The sequence below is a fragment of the Pelophylax lessonae genome (genome assembly GCF_965119305.1).
Source record: "Pelophylax lessonae genome assembly, chromosome: 3".
Lineage (NCBI taxonomy): Eukaryota > Metazoa > Chordata > Amphibia > Anura > Ranidae > Pelophylax > Pelophylax lessonae.
This window is the reverse complement of record NC_138770.1, coordinates 837101-858948: the sequence shown is the minus strand read 5'-3', so window position 1 is coordinate 858948 and position 21848 is coordinate 837101. Positions and strand designations below refer to the sequence as shown.

The 21848-nt window shown below is 44.6% G+C and overlaps 4 protein-coding genes across 4 annotated transcripts in view; 2 read left to right on the top strand and 2 right to left on the bottom strand.

Annotated features, from left to right (window-relative positions):
• Window positions 1-21848, top strand: part of LOC309549119 (uncharacterized protein) — a 2919967-nt gene that overhangs the window by 2549041 nt on the left and 349078 nt on the right. Inside the window, exon 25 of the mRNA XM_082249156.1 lies at window positions 14023-14229. Within this exon, the coding sequence (XP_082105282.1) occupies window positions 14023-14229 (207 nt within the window). The remainder of the gene's footprint in view (window positions 1-14022; window positions 14230-21848) is intronic.
• LOC309549117 (uncharacterized protein) overlaps window positions 1-21848 on the bottom strand; it is a 4285597-nt gene that overhangs the window by 4025332 nt on the left and 238417 nt on the right.
• LOC309549122 (uncharacterized protein) overlaps window positions 1-21848 on the bottom strand; it is a gene marked incomplete at its 3' end in the record, with an annotated part of 313082 nt that overhangs the window by 75855 nt on the left and 215379 nt on the right. The window lies entirely within an intron of this gene.
• Window positions 3913-5372, top strand: LOC309548638 (uncharacterized protein; the record flags this gene model as incomplete). Its single annotated transcript, XM_082248607.1, has 2 exons — window positions 3913-3935; window positions 4253-5372. 2 exons carry the CDS (start codon window positions 3913-3915, stop codon window positions 5370-5372), a joined length of 1143 nt encoding a protein of 380 aa, XP_082104733.1.

The window sequence follows — 21848 nt, the reverse complement described above, 5'->3', positions numbered from 1 at the left end:
GACGATTTCCTGTTGAGAGCCGGTTATCACCCGACCCTGTTGGGCGATCTGTCGATCTTTCTCACCAATCTCTGTCCTGGAGCTCATGGCGTTAGTTCTCTGTTTACTCCTTTGGGCGCCTTTGCTGCATGGTCTCCCAGTTTGAGTACAGTCTGACAATGCCACGGCTGTGGCTTACGTTGATCATCAAGGGGGCACCAGGAGTGCCTGGCCGGCCCAGGAAGTGGCTGAAATTCTGACTTGGGCCGAGGCGCGCATTCCAGCTCTCTCCGCTGTTCACATTCCTGGAGTGGAGAACTGGCAGGCGGACTATCTGAGTCGTCAGTCCTTGGATCAGGGGGAAGGGTCCCTGCATCCAGAGGTGTTCCGTTCCCGGTGGGGGACACCGAAAGTGGATCTGTTTGCGTCTCGTCTGAACAGAAAGGTCGAAAGGTTTGTGGCCAGGGCTCGAGATCCTCTGGCGCGTTGGTTGTGCCTTGGCACTGGTATTGGCTGCTTTGTGCCTTTCCTCCAATTCAACTGTTGTCCGAGTTCCTCTGCAGATTGGAGTTGGAAGAGGAGCAGGTAATTCGGGTGGCCGCAGACTGGCCTCGCCGGTCTTCGTACGCAGACCTTGTAAAGATGGTCGTCGAGCCTCTGTGGCGGCTGCCTCTGAGGGAATATCTGCTGTCTCAGGGGCTGGTCTTCCATCCTGCTTTCTGGTCTCTGGCTTTAACGGCTTGAGATTTAGAGGTCTCTCCGATGCAGTGATTCCTGACTTGCTGAGCGCTCGGAAGGCTACCTCCAGGAAGAATTATCGTACCTGGAAGGCATTCTTTGCCTGGTGTGTGTCGCAGGGGTTGCATCCTCGCTCCTTCTTCGGTGGCGGGGTCTTGGCTTTCATGCAGAAAGGAGTGGACCAACGTTTGCCGTTTAAAAGGTCAGGTGTCGGCCTTGGCCGTTTACTTCCAGAGTTCCTTGGCAACTTATTCACTTATTCGCACCTTTATTCAAGGGGTGCGTCATCTGGCTCCTCCTAGGAGATCCCCTTTGCCTCTGTGGGATCTGAATATGGTTTTGTCCGTTTTGTAATAACCCCCTTTGAAAATATCAGAGAAATCTCTCTGCCTGTGTTTTCCCAGAAAGTTGCTTTTCTGGTGGCTATTACCTCTGCTCGCAGTGTGTCTGAGTGGCTGCGACCCAACCAATCCTTTCTCCCTAAGGTGTTGTCTGCCTTCCACCTCAATGAGGTTATCGTTCTGCCTTCGCTTTGTGCAAAGCCCAAGCATCCCAAGGAATTTGCTTTGCATTCGCTGGATGTGGTCCGGGCGATCAGGGTTTACCTGTTAGCCACGGACTCTTTTAGGTACCGTATTTTCACGACTATAAGGCGCACCGGATTATAAGGCGCAGTATCGGTGAACGGTAAATTTTCAAACTATTTTCATATATAAGGCGCACTTTTTTTTTTTTGGAACTTTGATCTGCGCGAGGTTTACTGGCAGGTGCTCTTTGTGAACCCTCGGATGACAGTTCTGGCGGATACTTTATGCTAGGCATCCACTATCCACTTGCACACAGTGGCATAACTGGCCCGGCGTTGCCTCCCGGTCTTTATGAAGGAGTGCTCTCCTTCCATCATCCAGTTTTCTCACATGATTCACAGTTTCGCCTTGAAGGAACGATTGACACTTATGTCCAGTGGTTGCATCCCTTTGGTCAAACCATCCAGTTAACGGTAAATTTTCAAACTATTTTCATATATAAGGCGCACCGGATTATAAGGCGCACTGACAGTTTTTGATCAAATTTCTGGATTTTCAGTGCGCCTTATAGTCTGAAAAATACGGTAGTCTGATTCCCTGTTTGTCCCTCCTGAGGTACCTCGTAAGGGTTTGACGCAGCAACCATTTCCAAATGGATCAGACAGACTATTGTGCAGGCCTATTCACTGAAGGGTCAGGTGCCTCCTTTCCCTGTGAGGGTGCATTCTACTAGAGTTATGAGTGCCTCTTGGGCTTTTCGCCATCAGGCTTCTGTGGCTCAGGTGTGTAAAGCGGCGACCTGGTCGTCTGTGCACACTTTTACCAAATTCTACAAGATTGACGTGATGGCATCCTCGGATGCTTCCTTTGGCCGCAGAGTTTTACAGGCTGCGGTTTGTTGAAGAGACTTGCTTTTCTCTTCCTGGGGTGAATTTTTGTTTCTTAGGTTAGCTCCTGTTGGTTGAGCTTCTGTTGCCCTGTTGGCTAAGTTTTTTTCTGGCCTTGTGGACACGTTACTGTTTTGTTGGTTGCATTTGTTCCCACCCCTCACATCTACACTGCTTTGAGACATCCCAATTGTGATGAAACTAGGAGGACGTAAGAGAAAATAGAATTTTTGTAAGAACTTACCGTAAAGTTATTTTCTCTGAGTCCTCTGACAGATGCAGCCCCGCCCCTCTATTTTGAGATGGTTGTATTTCCTGTACTGCTTGCTACAAAACTGATTAGTAAGCTCTATGTGTCTGGGGTAATGTCTGAAGGGACAGCCCCTAAGGGTGTGTCTAGCTAAAGTTTTTAATGAAGTTTCACTACCTAGCCTGCTCCTGCAGAGGGCACCATTACCCAATTGTGATGAAACTAGGAATGGGCTGCGTCTGTCAGAGGACTCAGAGAAAATAATTTTACGGTAAGTTCTTACAAAAAATCCATTTTTGTGGGGGGGGGGGAGATTTGTGCTAGTAGGGATGGTCGGGCAGATTAGTGCCCAATGTTTTTTTTTTTTTATGGGGTGGGGGGGGATTTTTGCTGACACTCATACATATTGGGGGGCGCAGTTTGGCATGTTCGTCCTGGGCTATAGGTGACCTTCTACCGGCACTGCCTGGGATATATGCTTTAGATTTCCTTCCCCATACCCAGATAGCACAATTTTCCCGGGGTTACTTACTCTGCTGTTCACTGGCTGTGCCTGACTTATGAGTCCTGACCCTTACACTGTATAATTTATATTGTATATTACATACTCCTGACTCCTGCACTATATACTCTGTTGTAACATTACATATTCCTGACCCTTGCACTATATACTCTGTGTTGTGCATTACATACTCCTGAACTATATACTCCATGTTGTACATTACATCACTCTGATAATATATAGTCCTCTCTGTTGTATCTTATACAATATTCTGTACATTACATACTCCTGACTTCTGCTCTCTCCCCTCTACCCACTGCTATATATACACATAATATGGATTTTCTTTTGTTACACCCATTTCCTACCAGCTGGACATTTTATATCTGATGGTTTGTTTGTAGGACAGACTTTTACATGGTGATATTAATGTGATAACATCCTCAAACTTATAACTCAAAAGTGATAATGAGGGAGGAGTCAGTAACCCAATGATGGTGGTCTTCAGGATCAGTCCAGTCTTCATCTTGGTTGTTCTCCCCTATCATCACTCTCTGACCTCTGGTGGGGCTCAGCCCCGCTGATATTCATGACTAAATCGTGGACTAAATACGGAAGTGCAGTACTTCATGTGTTGGGAAGATGGCAATGAGCGATAGAGGGGGTGGGGACACTCATCCTATAATCCCCTCATCACTGTCACTCCTATAAAAGACAGTTCTCGTTGTTTCCTCACTCTCTGACTAAGGTCCATGAATAAAGAAATGAACTGATAGGAGATCAGAGAACCCATTTACTAGTTACCTTGAGGGTGGAATTGTAAGATCCTCAGCTGTTTGATGTGGGCGGAGTCCTGGTTTAGGGGAACCAATCTGCTGATGTCTAGTAATAATCGTTGTATTTCTATTTTAGTAGATGGACGGGAGATGAGGAAAACCTCAGAGGATTGTCTCACTTTGTCTCCACACTGTAAAGTAGAAGATGAGGACATCACACAGTATAGTCCAGGAGAAAACCCGGCTACCTCAAATGTCCATCCGACACCACACAGTGTGGATGGACCATCGAATTTATCTTATCCTGAGGAACCTCAGACTGTGAGGGACAGTGCTGGACCATCGTATTCCTCTTATCCTGAGGAACCTCAGACTGTGAGGGACGGTGCCGGACCATCGTATTCCTCTTATCCTGAGCAACCTCAGACTGTGAGGGACGGTGCCGGACCATCGTACTCCTCTTATCCTGAGGAACCTCAGACTGTGAGGGACGGTGCCGTCCTTCCAACAGATAAGAGGTTTTCCTGTACTGAGTGCGGGAAGTGTTTCCATTTTAAAAGCCATCTTAATAAACATAAAATAACTCACATCAGGACAAAGCCATATTCCTGTCCTGAGTGTGGGAAATCTTTTTCACAGAAGTCTTCTCTTTACACACATCAGAGATCTCACACGGGGGAAAAGCCATTTTCCTGTCCTGAGTGTGGGAAATCTTTTTCACAGAAGTCTTCTCTTTACACACATCAGAGATCTCACACGGGGGAAAAGCCATTTTCCTGTCCTGAGTGTGAGCAATGTTTTTCACAGAAGTCCTCTCTTTTCACACATCAGAGATCTCACACAGGGAAGAAGCCGTTTTCCTGTCCTGAGTGTGGGAAATGTTTTTCACGGAAGTCTCATCTTCGCACACATCAGATATCTCATACGGGGGAAAAGCCGTTTTCCTGTCCTGAGTGTGGGAAATGTTTTTCACGGAAATCTCATCTTTGCACACATCAGAGATCTCACACGGGGGAAAAGCCGTTTTCCTGTCCTGAGTGTGGGAAATGTTTTTCACTGAAGTCCCATCTTTACAGACATAAGAGATCTCACACGGGGGAAAAGCCGCTTTCCTGTCCTGAGTGTGGGAAATGTTTTTCACTGAAGTCCCATCTTTACAGACATCAGAGATCTCACACGGGGGAAAAGCCTTTTTCTTGTCCTGAGTGCGGCAAACGTTTTTCACGGAAGTCTCATCTTCACACACATCAGAGATCTCACACGGGGGAGAAGCCGCATTCCTGTCCTGAGTGTGGGAAATGTTTTTCACAGAAGTCCACTCTTTATACACATCAGAGATCTCACACAGGGGAGAAACTGTTTTCCTGTACTGAGTGTGGGAATTTTTTTTCACATATGTCCAGTCTTTACAAACATCAGAGATCGCACACGGGGGAGAAGCCGTATTGTTGTCCTGAGTGCGGAAAATGTTTTTCACAGAAGTCCAGTCTTTACACACATCAGAGATCTCACACGGGGGAGAAGCCGTATTGTTGTCCTGAGTGCGGGAAATGTTTTTCACAGAAATCCCATCTTTACATACATCAGAGATCTCACACGGGGGAGAAGCCGTATTCCTGTCCTAAGTGCCAGAAATGTTTTTCAAATAAGTCCACTCTTTCCAGACATCAAAGAACTCACACGGGGGAGAAGCCACTTTCTTGTCCTGAGTGAGGGAAATGTTTTTCACAGAAGTCCAATCTTTACATACATTAGAGATCTCACACGGGGGAGAAGCCGTATTCTTGTCCTGAGTGTTGGAAATGTTTTTCACAGAAGTCCAGTCTTTACACACATCAGAGATCTCACACAACCCTCGCGGTGTATGAGTGCCTTGAGTGCGGGAAATGTCTTCTATATGAATGTTGCTGGACATGTGGGGAAGAAGCACACCTGATATACACCTCAGATATACTCCATGGCTGATCTTCATCATGTAAGAAACAGTTGATAAGGAGATCGGAGATCACCAAAGACGGATGAAGTGTTGTACTGTGTTGGCTTTTCATTGGCTGAGTAAATTTTGGGGTGTAAAGTGTTAATGAAATGAAGGAATCACCTTCAGAATGTCTTGCTTGTCTGTGTGACGGTTACTGATAATGATATAGCGGGTTACAGAGCTAGAAGCTGTGAGATCCCATATATCTTTATCAGTAAACTTTACACAGACAAGATAGAAATTCTGAAGTTGATGTCCTTCATTTCAAGGTTCTACTTACCAGTGGTGACCCCGAAGTGTGTCTCTCTGTCTTCATTTCATCCTTCTCCCATCCCCCAACAGGAGGGAAGGAGAACTCGGAGATAAACTAGGTGAGAACTTCTTTCCTTTGCTCCTGTGTGGGTTTGGGTGGCTTGGCGGAGTGCGGCACGAGAGGTAACACCGCTTGTCTTTATATTTCTACATATATTGTCTGGGTGGAGGTTATTGGTTGGAAAATATTTATACTGTTTGATTTTCTGTAAATAATTTCTGTTTTCCATTTGAAGGGAGATATTATGTGTGGTTTGATGAAGTGATTGGCTCAATAGTTACCACTTCACTTACATGTTTAGTTTTTATAAAACAGATGAAAAAATATGACAAGCATTCATTCATCCATGACAAATGTTGGTCTTATTTTAATTCATTCAGTGATTTCCTATGATCATTGGGTCCATCTAGTGGCCATAATGCGGTATTGAACTATTTTTCCTGATTGAGGTATTTTGGAACTAATATCTCATTATGGCCACTGGTTGGAGCTGACGATTATAGGAAATCACTGTGTTTATTAGAATATAACCAGAATTTGTCATGGCTGGACACATGCTTGTCACACTCACCCAACATATTCTTTGCATAGATCCCTTAGTTTCCTATGTCGGGGGGCGCAAACTAATCCCTGAGATCACACCCATGTATTTATGAGTACAGTACACATTGAAGGACATAAATACCAGAGCTGTTTTTGCATTATTTTTGCACCCATGGTAAAATGCAGATTTTTGGCCTAAAGATTAGATAAAAATTCCAAACATATATTTTCTGAAAGCAGAGGCCCTGGAGAATAAAATGGTGGTAATTGTTAAGGTGTTCCTCGTACACAAATGTCACCTTCATATCCGGGTTTATTTTCTCCTTTCCCCCATTTTCTATGGTGTGATCTTTTCTACAATACTTTGTTATAATAATGTAACACGTTGTGTATTGTATTGTACACAAATTATTACCGACTCCGCCTTCACATTCCAGACAAGTCATTTTCCTGACCAATTGGATTTCTTCCTTTACCATTTTATACATTTTTTTTGCACTCACTCTTGTTAAAATTAAAGTTAGATTAAAAAATATATTGAACGAAAAAAAAATTGTGTGTGTCGTGCAATGATGACAGACTATGACAGTATCCAGAAACGGCTGGTAGGTGACACTTCCATATACAGCCCAAGGAAGTGACAAGGAGCCCCTAGAAACCTTTGGAGGAACCCTGGCTGAGAGAGGCTGGACTAGGCAGTCATATATTATTATTATTATACAGGATTTATAAAGCGCCAACAGTTTGCGCAGGCTCTACAATGTTAGGGCAAACAGTACAATAAAATTCAGTACAGGAGGAATCAGAGGGTCCTGCTTTTTAGAGCTTACAATCTAGGAGGGAAGGTCAAGTGGTACAAAAGTTAATAATGTGGGGGATGGGCTGATTGAGAAAATAAAAGTACAGTTGTTAGGTGTGGGCAGAATAGGCTTCTCTGAAGAGATGAGTTTTCAGGGAACACTTAAAGGTGGATAGAGTAAGAGATAATGAGACAGATTGGGGTAGGGAGTTCCATGGGATAGGAGAGGCTCGGGAGAAGTCCTGGAGGTGGGAGGAGGTGACAAGGGAACTAGAAAGAAGGGTATATTGGGAGGATCAAAGAGGATGATTTGTTTGGCATATTGAGACCAGGTTAGTGGTGTAGCTGGGGGCCGAGTTTTGGATGGCTTTGTAAGTTACTGTTATGCCCCATACACACGTGCAGATTATCTGAAGACTTTTGTCTTCAGATTTACCTTTTCTATGTAGTGCAAGGGCCTGCCGGATTGCATACAAATTGAAAGTGTTTAGGTTTGACCTCATATTATATGGTTTTGGTAAGTCTGCAGACAAAAGTCTGCAGATAATCTGCACGTGTGTATGGGGCATTAGTATTGTGAATTGAATTTGTTGGGTAAGTGGCAGCCAATGGAGGGATTGTCAGAGAGGGGTAGCTGATGCTGAGCGGTTTGTATGGTGGAGGAGTCTGGCAGGAGCATTAATGATGGACTGAAGGAGGGATAGCCTATGTAAAGGTAAGCCAATGAGGAGGGAGTTGCAGTAGTCGAGGTGAGAGATAACCAGGGAGTAGGGATGGGCAAATGGTTCGGCTTGAACATCTTCCGTTTGGGTGTTCGCCCAACATCAAAAATTTCTGTGTGCGTGTTTTTCTTTTCTTTTTTTTTCTTTATTATTTTTTCATGTTTGATACTATCAATGCAATTTTATTTTATTTTTTTTTTACAAAATATCGTTTTTGAAGGAGCAATGATTTTAATTAATGCTTAAAATGAAACAAAATAATTCCTTTAAATATAATGCCTGGGGGGTCCCCTTAAACTGAATACACACTATACAATTTTATTTCAATTTTTTTCCTTTAGATTTACCAAAACCATATAATATGAGGTCAAACCTAAACAGTTTCAATTTGTATGCAGCCAGGCAGGCCCTTGCACTACATAGTTGAAGGTAAATTTTTAGGAAATCTAACAACAAAAGTTGTATAGTGTGTATCCAGCCTTAGTCTGCCTGTAAAGTGGTGTATCTGTACTGTGTATAGAACCTGCTGCAGCAAAACTGACATTTATAAAGAAAAAAAAATATGACATTTAAATTGATTTTTCCAGCCATTGTCGGCAATGGAAATAAAAAATAAAAATAATAACAGTGTGGGGGTCCCCCCCTCGGTCCATACCAGGCCCTTTAAAATCCCCAAAATCATTCTCTGTGACTTCAACATCCCTGTTACTACAAACACTTCTGTTACTTCTAAGTTTTTTAGTCTAATCTCCTCATTTGGCCTGAAACAATGGATACACAATGGATAGAGGCTTCTACTCACTCTGGTGGCAACACCCTCAGCCTTGTATTCTCCCACCTATGCAGTCCATGCAACCTCTCCAACAATCCTCTCCCTCTCTCTAAACACCACTAGGGATGGGCGAGCAGTTTGGACCAAACATAACTTCAACCCGAAATGGCCCCTTGAGGTGTTCGCCAAACACCCGAATTTTCTGTGTGCTCTGCGTTTTTTCTATTTATTTTACTATTATTTATTTTACTATTTACATCCCGCTGAGTGCACAGTCAATAGGATGTTAAGAAGTGAGGCCTGGAAACCGGCCACGGCATCCTTACCAACGAATGAGTCATCAGCTGTCAGCAGGCTTCCCAGCAGACCGCTGAATGTAAAAAAAAATAATTGTTGGCAAAGAAAATAAAAAATGGGGAAAAAAATGACGTGGGGTCCCCACTGTCTATACCAGACCCCATCCATATCAGGCCCAAAAAGGTTGCATGCTCGGATAGGGGTCTGGTATAGATTTTGAGGGGAAACCCCACACCATTTTTTTTTTAAATGGCGTATCTTCCCCCCCAAAATCCATACCGGCCCCTATCCAAGCACATAGCTTGACAGGCCAGGACAGGGGTGAGGACAAGCAAGTGCCCCCCCAAACCACACTAGGCCACATGCGCTCAACATGGGGGGGGGGGGTGCTTTGGGTTAGGGGGGTCTTCAGGGGGCTAATTGGAATCTGGAATCCCCCTTGAAAAAGGAGGCCCCCAGATCCTGGCCCTCATTTACCAAAAAAGTGTTAAAAATAGACATGAGCCAGTTTTTGATAGTTCCTTTAAAAAAAAACAATGTCCCCTGATGTAGATCCATCGTCAATCACAACGACTGCTGCACCGTCGACCCAAAAAAAGAAAAAAAAAAACCTCTGCCCATGAGGAAGGCTGATTGTCGAATGCCTGCTCCGCTGGGTGACAGTTTTTAAATAGTTAATGAGCAGAGCCACCTGGTGATGTCACCTGGTGGCCCTGCCCCTTATGATACCACCAATCCAGCATGCACCAGTCAGTTACATCACAAGGGGGGCGGGCCTACCAGATGATGTCACCAGGTGGCCCTGCTCCTTACCTTTTTAAGAACTGTCAGACTGTCATTCCTTGAGGGTGGAGTGTTTTTTTTTGGGGGGTCCAGAGGTGAAGTGGGTGTTGTGAATGACGACGGATCTACAACGGCGGACATTGTTTTTTTAATTTTTTCTATAAAAGGAATTGTGAAAATATAGCCTTATTTATTTGATTATCTCATTTATTTTGAGCTCATAGCCTCATTTATTTTTACAATCCCCCACTAAACTTATTCACATAGGGGATGGGATCTGGGGGCCCCCTTGATAAAGGGGGCTCCATGGTTCTGATAAGCCCCCTCCCTGCAGACCCCCATAACCACAAGCCAAGGTTGTGGGGAAGAGGCCCTTATCCCTATCAACATAGGGACAAGGTGCTTTGGGGGCGTACCCCCCATGTTGAGGGCATGTGGCCTGGTATGATTAAGGGGGGGCACTCGCTCGTACCCCCTTTTCCTGGCCTTCCAGGCTGCATGCTCGGATAAGGGTCAGGTATAAATTTTGGGGGGACCTCATGCCATTTGTTTTTTACATTTTGGCATGGAGTTCCCTTTAAAATTCATGCCAGACCCAAAAGGGCCTGGTATGGATTTTGGGGGACCCCACACTGATTTTTCCCCAATTTCTTTCTTGCTGGCAATTTTTTTTTTTTACATTCTGCTGTCAGCGGGGAAGGCCACTGACAGCTCATGACTCATTCGTTGTTAAGGACCCAGCGGCTGGCTTCCCGGTCTCGCTACTTAACAACCTATTGACTGTGCGCTCTGCGGGATGTAAATATTAAAGAAATAAAAACATTGAGTGCACAGAAAATTCGGGTGATCAGTGAAGTTATCCTCCACCCAAACCGCTCGCCCATCCCTAGTGGTGTTTAGAGAGAGGGAGAAGATTGGTGGAGAGGATGCATGGAGTACATAGGTGGGAGAATACAAGACTGAGGGTGTTGCCACCAGAGTGAGTAGAAGCCTCTATCCATTGTGTATCCATTGCTTCAGGCCAAATGAGGAGGTTAGACTGAGAAGTTTGGAAGTAGCAGAAGTGTTCGTAGTAACAGGGATGTTGAAGTTGCTGAGAATGATTGTGGGGATTTCAGAAGAGAGAAAGTAGGGCAGCCAGGCAGAGAAGTCATCAAGGAAAGTTAATACCGGTCCAGCGGGCCGATAGATCACAGCAATTCTAGAGGAGATTGGAGAAAATAGACGTATACAGTGAGCTTCAAATGATGAGAGGGAGGAGAGTGGAGAACCTGGAAGGTGCTCTGTGAGGATAGGAGGATTCCACACTCCACCTCCCTTGTGTTCCCTAGGTCTAGGTTTACACCTACTTCATTCATCTTATGGTGTTTATCAATAAATGAAGTAAACTGATCCATGTGCAAATTCATATACAACATAAAGTGCTTTGTGCTCAAGATGCTGTTCCCTGCAGATCCACTACTTCCACTTTACACCTACTTCGTTAATCTTATAATATTTTCTTTAAAATAAAAACCCGTGCAAATTCATCTAAATATACAATATTTTTTGCTCAATATAGTTTTCTCTGCAAGTCAACTGCTTCCACTTTGCATCTACTTCAACGAAGTTCTGTTGCTCCAAAAAAGTTTGCAACTTAATAAAAAGTTGATAAGGTGTGAAAGTTCTCTGTGCTCCAAACTGTGCCAGCTGTAGTGTAGCCACGCCTTCTTCCACCTCTTACACACGTGATGGTGAGGGCGCCCCCTTAGTAGTGCTTCCTCACTCACCAGAGCAATATGACTCTCAGCTTTTCAGCTACCAGAGTCACAAACATCCTTCACACTCTCCTCACCTCCGATGGCAAAGGAACTGGATCCTCCTCGCTCACTCCTGCAAGTCTGCTGCGCTTTCTGTCAGTCTCCCTCCTAGACTCGGCTTCCTCCTCCGACCGCTGTTCCAGCAGGAGCTCCGCCTCTTCATACACACTCAGGGAGGAGAGAAAGGGGAAGGATATACAGTACATACACACACAGCACAAGGCCGTGTTCACACTACCAGACGTTTCTCAGGGCTGCAGTTCCTCTGAGCTCCACAGGGTGGTGATCTCACTTCTACCCAGACAGGAAGTCTCTATGGAATACAGACAGGAAGTGATGTTAGGTAAAGAGGACGTTCCATTGAACATAGAGGGAGACACAGCAGGAATTGGCGGCAGAGGAGGTAATAAGTAGATTAACCCCTTCAAGGGGATCAGTTGATGATTAATATATCTTGCTTCCAAAGCTGACCACACATGGATGGAAATGTGAGCGATACCTGCTGAACCAGCTGAATTTCCATGTATCTATGGTCACCTCCCCTCCCCCTCATCTCCTTCATTATGTAAGTCATGCTGAGATAATCTCCCATTGGCTGAGCAATATTCTCATTTGTCTCTGAGCTCCTTCTTGCTATTCCTCGTCCTGCCTGTTGTTTCCTTGGATTGATTTTCTGTGTAGTGACCCCGGCTTCATCTCTTGGATGCGCTCGTCTGTTGCTTGTCCTGACCTTTATCCTGATTCCTGGATCTCCTCCTCATCTCTCCTCCATATCCTCTTACACAGCTTTTCTCCACACCTGCAGTGACCCTGGGGGGTGGAAACTTGGCACCAGCATGCAGCAAAATCCATCCCCACCATTAGTAGCTCTGGAGAAAATTGTCTGCTATTTACACTCCGTTCCTCCGCACATCACCTGCTCACATTAGAGATTACTTTCACAGTTTCCTGACAGATCTCTGTATGGTAAAGGTCAAAGTTCACTCTTCAATTTAGGAGAAGTGGAACGCACCCGGGAACAATGATTTGGTTTGCACAGGAGACTCATATAGAAGGCCCCTCAAATCTCCCCATCCAAATGTCCCTCCGGTCAGAGTCTATATGTCTGATGATATCACACTGACCTCACAGCTCCTCCCCCAATGTCCATCCATCTGGCTTTTGTTTCTCATGCTCTTAGGATGTGGGCGGACCCTTGGCATCCTCATTAGCAAAGTGGGTCTGTTGGTCCTGCGTTGTATGTAATGATGTCAGAAAGCCTGCAACAAGCTTTTACCCTGCGCAGTGTGGGGGTCCTGTGTGGGTAAATTATACCTCAGTCTGAGGTGGGGCTTTAATCAAATGGAAACCTGAATGGTGAGGTGAGGAGGATTCTGGGAATTTCATTTGATTTTACTATTTGTGTTCAGATCTAGAGTTTTCCTCCTGTGAAGTCTGGAGATCACATGACCATCACATTGCCTCCACCTCCCTCCCTGATAGAATAGGGAAATACAAAGAAGATTCTAGAAGTCACCAGAGAGATCATCGAGGAGAGGTGAGCGGTGCTGGGAATTCTGGGACATTATCCAGTAACAGACAAGGGATGTGTCTGGATGGTGACTGTATCATTGTGTGTGTCAGGTTCCTATAAGGTGTCAGGATGTCACTGTCTATTTCTCCATGGAGGAGTGGGAGTATTTAGAAGGACACAAGGATCTCTACAAGGACGTCATGATGGAGAATCAGCCGCCCCTCACATCACCGGGTAAGAGGAGACTTTATTGTAAAGGAGAGAGCAGTACGGAGGATCCACCTAGATCCCCCATCATCTGATAAACACATAGAAACAATGTATTCAGTCAGTGTGTGTGTTTCCTACAGATGGATCCAGTAATGGGAACCCACCAGAGAGATGTCCCCGTCCTCTGTATTCCCGGGATTCCACACAGGAAGGTCACACCATCCCCCACCATCATCAGGTAGATGAGGAACGATCACTGATAGTATCATTAGGATCTGTACATTATCTGCATTGTTACCATTGATGTCATTTTTATTATATATTCAGAGTGGAAACCTGAGAGATTCTAAAGTTGAGATTAAAGAAGAGATAAAAGAAGAGGATGATGAGGATGGGGTGATGGAGGAGTCAGAGATTCTAAAAGAACACAAAGATCTGTACCAGGACACCATGGAGGAGTCATCCAGCTACAGAAACCCACCAGAGAGATGTCCCCGTCCTCTGTATTCCCGGGATTCCACACAGGAAGGTCACACCATCCCTCACCATCATCAGGTAGATGATTGACAATTATTGGTAGTTCTGATTTATATACAGCATGTTTGTTACAATGAATGTTTTATTATATATTCAGAGTGGAATCCTCGGAGATGATAATATTGATGTTAAAGAAGAGTATAAAGAGGAGGATGAGGAGTATGGAGTGATGGAGGAGTTTTCAGAAGGACACAAGGATATGATGGAGCCACCTAATACCAGGAACCCACCAGAGAGATGTCCCCGTCCTCTGTATTCCCGGGATTCCACACAGGAAGATCACACCATCCCTCAATGTTACAAGGTTGGTGAGACAGAGATTATAAAACACAAACTCATGGAGACAGTGTGTGGATTTTTATGTGATGTCACAATAATAAATAGGGATGCACCGAAATGAAAATTTTGGGCTGAAACCGAAAATGCAGGATGCCATTGGCCGAAAACCGAAACCGAAAATGACTTTTTCCCCCCCATTGATTTTAAAATAGATAGAAGAGGGGCATACGCCAAAAAACAGGCAGTGACGAACACCGGTCGCTGCCACCCTGTCACAGTATATGTACTGTGACGGGTTGGCAATAGGTTAATTTAATTACCAATGGTATTTGTATTAATTATGCAGCATGAGGGGGTTAATGTATTGCCACTGCTGCATTAGTGACCGACCAGTGGCAGTTAATTAACCCCTTTGTGCTGCATTAGTGCAACCAGTATCAGTGTTAATTAACACTGGTTGCACTGATACTGGTTGCACTAATGCAGCACAAAGGGGTCAATTAACTGCCACTGGTCGGTCACTAATGCAGCAGTGACAATACATTAACCCCCTCATGCTGCATAATTAATACAAATACCAATGGTAAGCTGCCTCAGCTATCACCCCCCCCCCCCCCGCATCAGCCTCAGCATCCCTCTCCTACTCACTCAGCTCCTCCGGTCACTGTGTCCATTATTCAAAAGTCCCGCCTCTGGCCGCCCGCCCGCCCGCCCGCCTCCCAGTGATGTCACTACTACTACGATCTGTCCATGAATGAACTGACACACCGGGCGGGCGTGCGGCGCTAATATCTGTCACTATGTGAGCCCTTCACTTCTCTTCAATTCCCTGACAGTCCGGGCGGGAGGGCGGGGCGAGCGGCCGCTAATAGATAGAACTATGTGATCCTTCCTGTCAGCTCAGCGGGACTGTGACTGTGTGTGAATGAGATCTGATCTGACCTGACACCGGGCGGGGGGAGCGGCCGCTAATGACTATAACTATGTGAGAGCTTCACTTCCCTGTCAGCGGAGATGCATGCCTGACAAGAAAGTGAAGGGCTCACATAGTTATAGTTATTAGCGGCCGCTCCCCCCGCCTGGTGTCAGGTGAGATCTCATTCACACACAGTCACAGTCCCGCTGAGCTGACAGGAAGGATCACATAGTTCTATGTATTAGCGGCCGCTTGCCCCGCCCTCCCGCCTGGTATGTCCCTTCATTAATGCAGAGATCATAGTAGTAGGGACGTCATTGAGAGGCGGGCGGCCGGCCAGAGGCGGGACTTTTAAGACCTGCCCTGCGCTGCGCCCTCCTCCTTCCTCACGGCGGCCATATTAATTTCGGCACTGTTAACCCATTATCGGCCGAAATGAGATAGGCTCATTTTCGGCCGATAATTTTGGTGCATCCCTAATAATAAAGCTTATATTTTACAGATGATATTCTTTCATTTTCTTGATTTAGAGTGGAGATCCAATCGATATAGAATTTGAGGTTAAAGCAGAAGAAGAAGAGAGGTATGTGAGGGGTGATCAGCAGTCTATGGAGGAGGATGGAATAACGGGGACATTTATAGAGGAGGACACTCCTACAGAGATCAGCACAGGTGGGTCATTAACACTGAATACATTCCTCCACCCATACTGCTCACTGATTGGTCCAGAGTAGGGCGGGGTGATATCAGCCTGTAATCCCCTGGTCACTTTCCTGAGCTGTGTTCCCTGTCCTGTATTCCTGTATTTCTCTCAGATAATCTTCCTTCTCTGTGCTGCAGACACAATTTATGTATTTCACCATAGGAGGTACTAGAGCTAGGCACCTGGGGTATGTGCTTTGAGTCTTCTGCCCCATGCCCGGGTCTAGTAAGATCTCTAACAGAAGAATTCTCCCGGGGTTACTTGCTCTGTTATTTGCTGGCTGTGCTGGGTGGAGGGATATGTCTGTATAGTCTCACACCCAAGTCACTGAGTGCAGTCTCAGGAGATGGGAGGCAGCGGTGTGGGACCTCTGCATCTTGTCTCATGTGAACATTTAGAGTGGGTGTAAACCCTCCATATACCCAGTGAAGTGACTGGCCTCAGGTGATACACAGAGATGAAACAAATCCTCCTACATAAGTTGTACCCCTTCATCTGCATTCCTCTCTTCTTTACATCTGTTCAAAGTCCAGAATTTAGACAGTTTGTCTGAGCAGTCAGAAAAAAGGGGACGGGGATCTGAAGTTACAGCTTGTCTTAACCACTTCCTGCCCGCGATATTACAAATTGACGGCGGGATTGTGGTTCAGTTATCCTGACCCGACGTCATATAACGGCGGGCAGGAAAAGCAGCTGGCGCCCGCTCCCAAGTGCACACACCTCGGCGATTGGGCATGTAGTGTGTCCCTTGGACACAGCGCATACCCAATCAGGGTAAACAGCCAATAAAATTGGCTGTTTAACACGAGATCGGCTGTGTTCAATCATTTCATCAATGATCAGATGCTGCAACCCTATTTATCAACCCGAAAGTCCCGTTACTGGTATAAAAAAGTTGCATTTCACCTGTATCATATGGCCATGTACAGTTAGTTTGTCTGCCATCAAAAATCACCAGGAAACCAACACACCACCTACCTCAATTACATTGAAGACATTATCACTGTCCTAATTTACCAACAAGGACCGGCCCCAGCAAGCATTCGCTCTGATTGTGTGAGTAGACTTCACAAGCTACATTTTCCCTATAGCATTCCCCCCACAGAATCAGGAAGAAGGAGCCAAAAGAGATGTCGTGTGTGCAGCAGAAATGGAATTAGAAGAGACACTAGTTTTTATTTTCCCGATTGTCCCTCCCAACCTGGCCTATGCATCGGAGATTGCTTCAAAATTTACCATACAGCTGTAAGATTTTAGATCCCCTTATTTTTAAGACTGCCATTTCCCATTGTGAAATACCTGTCCAGATCATTTGCCTGCTACCATGTTTCTACCTTCCACGTTTCCTGACCCTGGCCTGTTTACTGACAATGCATTTGCCCGGCGTTTTAAAAACCAAGTTTCTGACATCCACGTGCACCGACCTCGGCCTGTTTACCGATTATGCCTTTGCCTGCCGTTTTAAACCAAGTTTCTGACTTCGAAGTGTACCGACCTCGGCCTGCTAATCGACCACGCTTTTTGCCTGCCACTTGGACTGATCTTTTTTTTTTTTTTATTCCATAATGTTTATTGAGTATAAGAAAAGACAAAGGAGTACAGATGCATCGTAGTCGTAAATACGTACGTTCCAAGTTAACAGTTCAAAAAAAAAGTACAAACGTATTAATAACAAACATTTGTAGCGTAAATCTTTTTGCGTTTATGTAGTTTTGAATAGGTAGAATGCCAAAAACGTATCCAAAAAGCTGCAACTCAGAACTCAAGGAGATGAACGTGTATAAAGGTAGAACTCAAGTGTTGAGGTGGGACATGAAAAATAGGTGGGTATAGACATGAAAGCACTTTTGATTTTATCCCATAAAAGGGGGGGACTGGAGGGGGTGCAATAATTCTAGCGATATGTTGTTGAGTAAGAATGGGGTAGTGAAGAATTGCGCATCGGTAGAGGGGAGGAGAAGATGGAGAAAAAGGATGAAACTGGGGAAATAGAGAGGGGGAGCGAGGTTAAGGAGCAAGCAGAGGGTGGAGGAGAAAAAAAAAAACCCTAGGAGGGGCCGGGGAAAGGGACGGGGGGTGAGCTTAATCGGGTATATGTTTTGTCTTTAGATCAGTCGTTTTATAGGAGTTCCTGACAAATTAAGCGATTTAAGAAATGTTTGTCTGAGCATGTCCAAGTGTCTAGTTACCACAGTATTTGTCTACCAGTTAGAGGCAAGGGGAGATAGAAAGGTTAGATCAATGAGATGGACTCATCACTGAGCGGTATTCGTCAGTCGATTGGAAATAGATCCAGGTAACCCAAGTGGAAATATATTTGGGAGTGGTATCTTTTGCCGTAGCTATCAATTGTTCCATCTCAGCAATTTTATTCACTCGCTTGAACCAAGATTGGAGTGAGGGGGTTTGAGTGGAGCCCCAAAGTACCGGAATACACATTCTGGCCGCATTGATCAAGATTTTTGATAGTGATTTGGCATGAGATCTCACTAAAGTTTGTGAGAAGTGTAGGAGGTAAACTTCAGGTTTGAATTCCAGTTCATTTGTAGTGATCTTGACTAAATTTTCGTGTACTTTCTCCCAGAATGGTTGAATAGCTGGGCATTCCCATAAATAATGTAGTAATGATCCAGTTGCCTGGTTACAACACCAGCATTTATCAGAAATGTCTGCATTGAACTTATGTAGCAAAGCTGGGGTTCTGTACCATCTGGACATTACCTTATAGCTACTCTCCTGGATTGTTACGTTTTGTGAACTTTTGTGCGTACAATGGTGAATATGTTCCCACTGTTCTGCTGAAATGTCTAAGTTCAAGTCTTTTGACCACGTTTTTTGTGCTTTCCCTGAGTCAGGTTGGTAGTTATCCCATAACATGTTGTAAACTGAAGATATTATATGTCGTTGGGGTGAACTCATCGAGCATAAACGTTCAAAAGGTGTCAGAGGTCTATGTACAGTGGTTTCGCATTTAAGAGTTTCAACAAAGTGTTTGGTTTGCATGTAGGACCAAAAGTTTATTTTGGAGTCGTTCCATTTGGAAAGTATTTGGGTTAGTGAGAGTAGCTTACCTGATTGAGTGATTTGATGGATACTTATATCTGGGCTGGGGCTGTCTTTGCTTATGAGTCTACCTTCTAGACCAGGAGGGAATTCAGGGTTGCCGTGTAATGGGGTCATAGGGGATTCTGATATATTAAATTTAGTGCATGTTTCTCTAAAGCTTTGTAATGTGGGGCCTATCAATGGGTGATCAGAGAGAGTCTTGGGCACGTGTGATTTACGTAACCATGGAGCAGAGCTTAAGCGGATAGAGGAGAAGGAATCTTCCAGGTCTATCCAATCCTTGGTAGAGCGGTGGATGTTCCAGTCTACGATTCTGGAGATATGGCAAGCCCAATAGTACTTCTGTAGATCAGGAAGAGCGATGCCTGCTTTCAATTTTGGCAAAGTGAGGAATGCATGACTAAGTCTGGGGCTTTTTTGGTTCCATAGGAAGGAAGAGCATAAACGTCTGTAAGTTTGGAAGAAAGTCTGCGGTAGTTTAATGGGGACGGTTTGTAGGAGATAGAGGAGATGAGGGAGCACATTCATTTTGAGGATTGCCACCCTGCCAATCCATGAAAAAATGGGGTTTTTCCATTTTTTAAGGTCTTGGGCAATGGTTTGTAGTGTGGGGGTGAAATTAAGCATATAGAGATCATTTAAGTTGGCAGGGAGGTGAATACCCAGGTATGTAATTGCATCCACTTTCCAAAGAAATGGGAAGTTATTTTTACAGCTATTGATCTCCTCCCGGGTTAAGGATATATTGAGTGCGTGAGATTTTTCAAAATTAATTTTAAAATGGGACATGAATTGAAAGAGGCGCATATCTGCCAAGAGGTTCGGGATTGATATGTGCGGGGAGGTCAAAAAGAGTAATATATCATCTGCAAATGCGGCCAGTTTGTAGTGATGATTTGCTATCTCTACTCCTTTTATACTAACATTTGTGCGGATGCGATTGAGAAGGGTTCGAGAGTTAGGACAAATAAGATTGGAGACAGCGGACAACCCTGACAGGTGCCATTATGAATGGAGGAGGTGCTTGACAGGAGGCCATTAGCCCTTACTTTAGCCTGGGGACCATTGTACAATGCAAGAACGAAACTGATGAAGACAGCCGCTAGATAGTCCCAGGCCAACCTGTCAAATGCCTTCTCGGCATCTAAAGAAAGAAACATTCCCTTCTGGTTTGATTTGGATAGCCAATGATGTATATTGATTGCTTTTAGGGTGTTGTCCCTTGCTTCTCTGCCTGGGATGAAACCTACTTGGTCTGTCGAAATGATGTGAAGGATGATTGGGAGGAGGCAATTAGCTAAGATTTTGGCGTATATTTTGATATCCACATTTAGTAACGAGATGGGTCTGTAACTTGAGGCTTGCGTATGGTCCTTATCTGGTTTATGGATCACCATTATGTGGGCTTCCAGGATGTTTGTTCACGCGGGATGACTATCGGACAAAAGGGTTGAATGCTTGAAGGAATGGCTTGGTGAGTATGTCAGAAAAGGGTTTGTAGTAAGCTACTGAAAGGCCATCAGGACCTGGACTCTTCCCCGGTTTCATGTGTTTGAGTGATAGATCGAGTTCCATTGATGAAATGGGGGCATCTAGTGTTTGGGCTTGGAGTTTCGATATTGGCGAAGGGGCGTATTGTTGAAGAAATTCCTCTATGATTTGAGAGCGAGTTCTATTTTCGTCAGGTAATTTGTTTTCTGGGGGTAAGTTATACAATTTGGAGTAGAAGTCTGCCAGGTGATCAGCTATGTCTTTGTTTTTTGTTAAAGAAATTCCATTGGAGGTTTTGAGTTCTCTGATCGTAAAGGCAGCTCTTCCATCTCTCAGTGCATTTGCCAATAGTTTCCCGCTTTTGTTACTCATTTCATAGACGAGTATCTGGGATAGAATGTAGTTGCGTTTAGTGGTTTGTTTAAGTTCATCTAACAGGAGAGCCTGTGTGGAGGATAGTTCTTCTAGGGTTCTCTGGAGTTGGGATCGTTTGTGTAGATTCTCTAGTTCTTTAATTTTATTTGAGAGATTTGTTATCTTCGCCTGTCTGGCTTTTTTCCTGGCTGAAGCCATAGCGATCAATGAACCCCTAATGTAGCATTTGTGTGTCTCCCACTGCATGAGAGGCGACACTTCTGGCGTTTTATTAATCTGAAAAAAGTCTGACAAGCGGGATTTCAGAGTTAGAATGTTTTGTAAGTCAGTCAGTAGAGATGCGTCTAGCTGCCACATTTTATGAGCATTGCATTGGTATGGAAATTCTAGAGAAAGCATTATAGGGTTATGGTCAGAAAAGAACATGGGTTCTATTGAGGCCGCTGTGATATACTGGAGGTCCTTTTTAGATACCCAAAAGTAATCCAGTCTGGAGTACCTGTTATGTGGAAATGAGAAAAATGTATAATCTTTTTCTTTAGGGTATAGTGTACGCCAAGAGTCGTGAAGTAGGAGTTGCTGAAGTCACAATTTGATTCTGTGTAGTGCGCGATATGGTAAGGAAGATGTGCCTGTGGAGGTATCCTCTACGGGATTTAACGCTATGTTGAAATCACCACCCAGTATCAACATTCCTTTTTGGAAGGATGCAAGTTCACTGGCAATATTATTAAATAAACTGACTTGAGAAGCATTAGGGCTGCATATATTGGCCAACGTTATAGGTGTCCCCCAGAGGGTGCCTTTAAGGCAGATATAACGTCCGTTAACATCTATCAATGAATCGTCAATTGTTAGCGGTGTATGTTTGGAAATGAGGATACTCCTTTTGTTTTACTCTCACTGTTGGTAGAATGGTAGACTGTGGGAAAGTTATGATTGCCTAATTTAGGAATACTGTCTGTTCTAAAGTGTGTCTCTTGTAAGAACACAACGTCCACATGAAGTTTTTTCATGTAAGCAAGGAGTTGAGATCTTCTTTCGGGAATATTAAGTCCCTTTACGTTTAAGGAGACCAGTTTGAGCTGAGGAC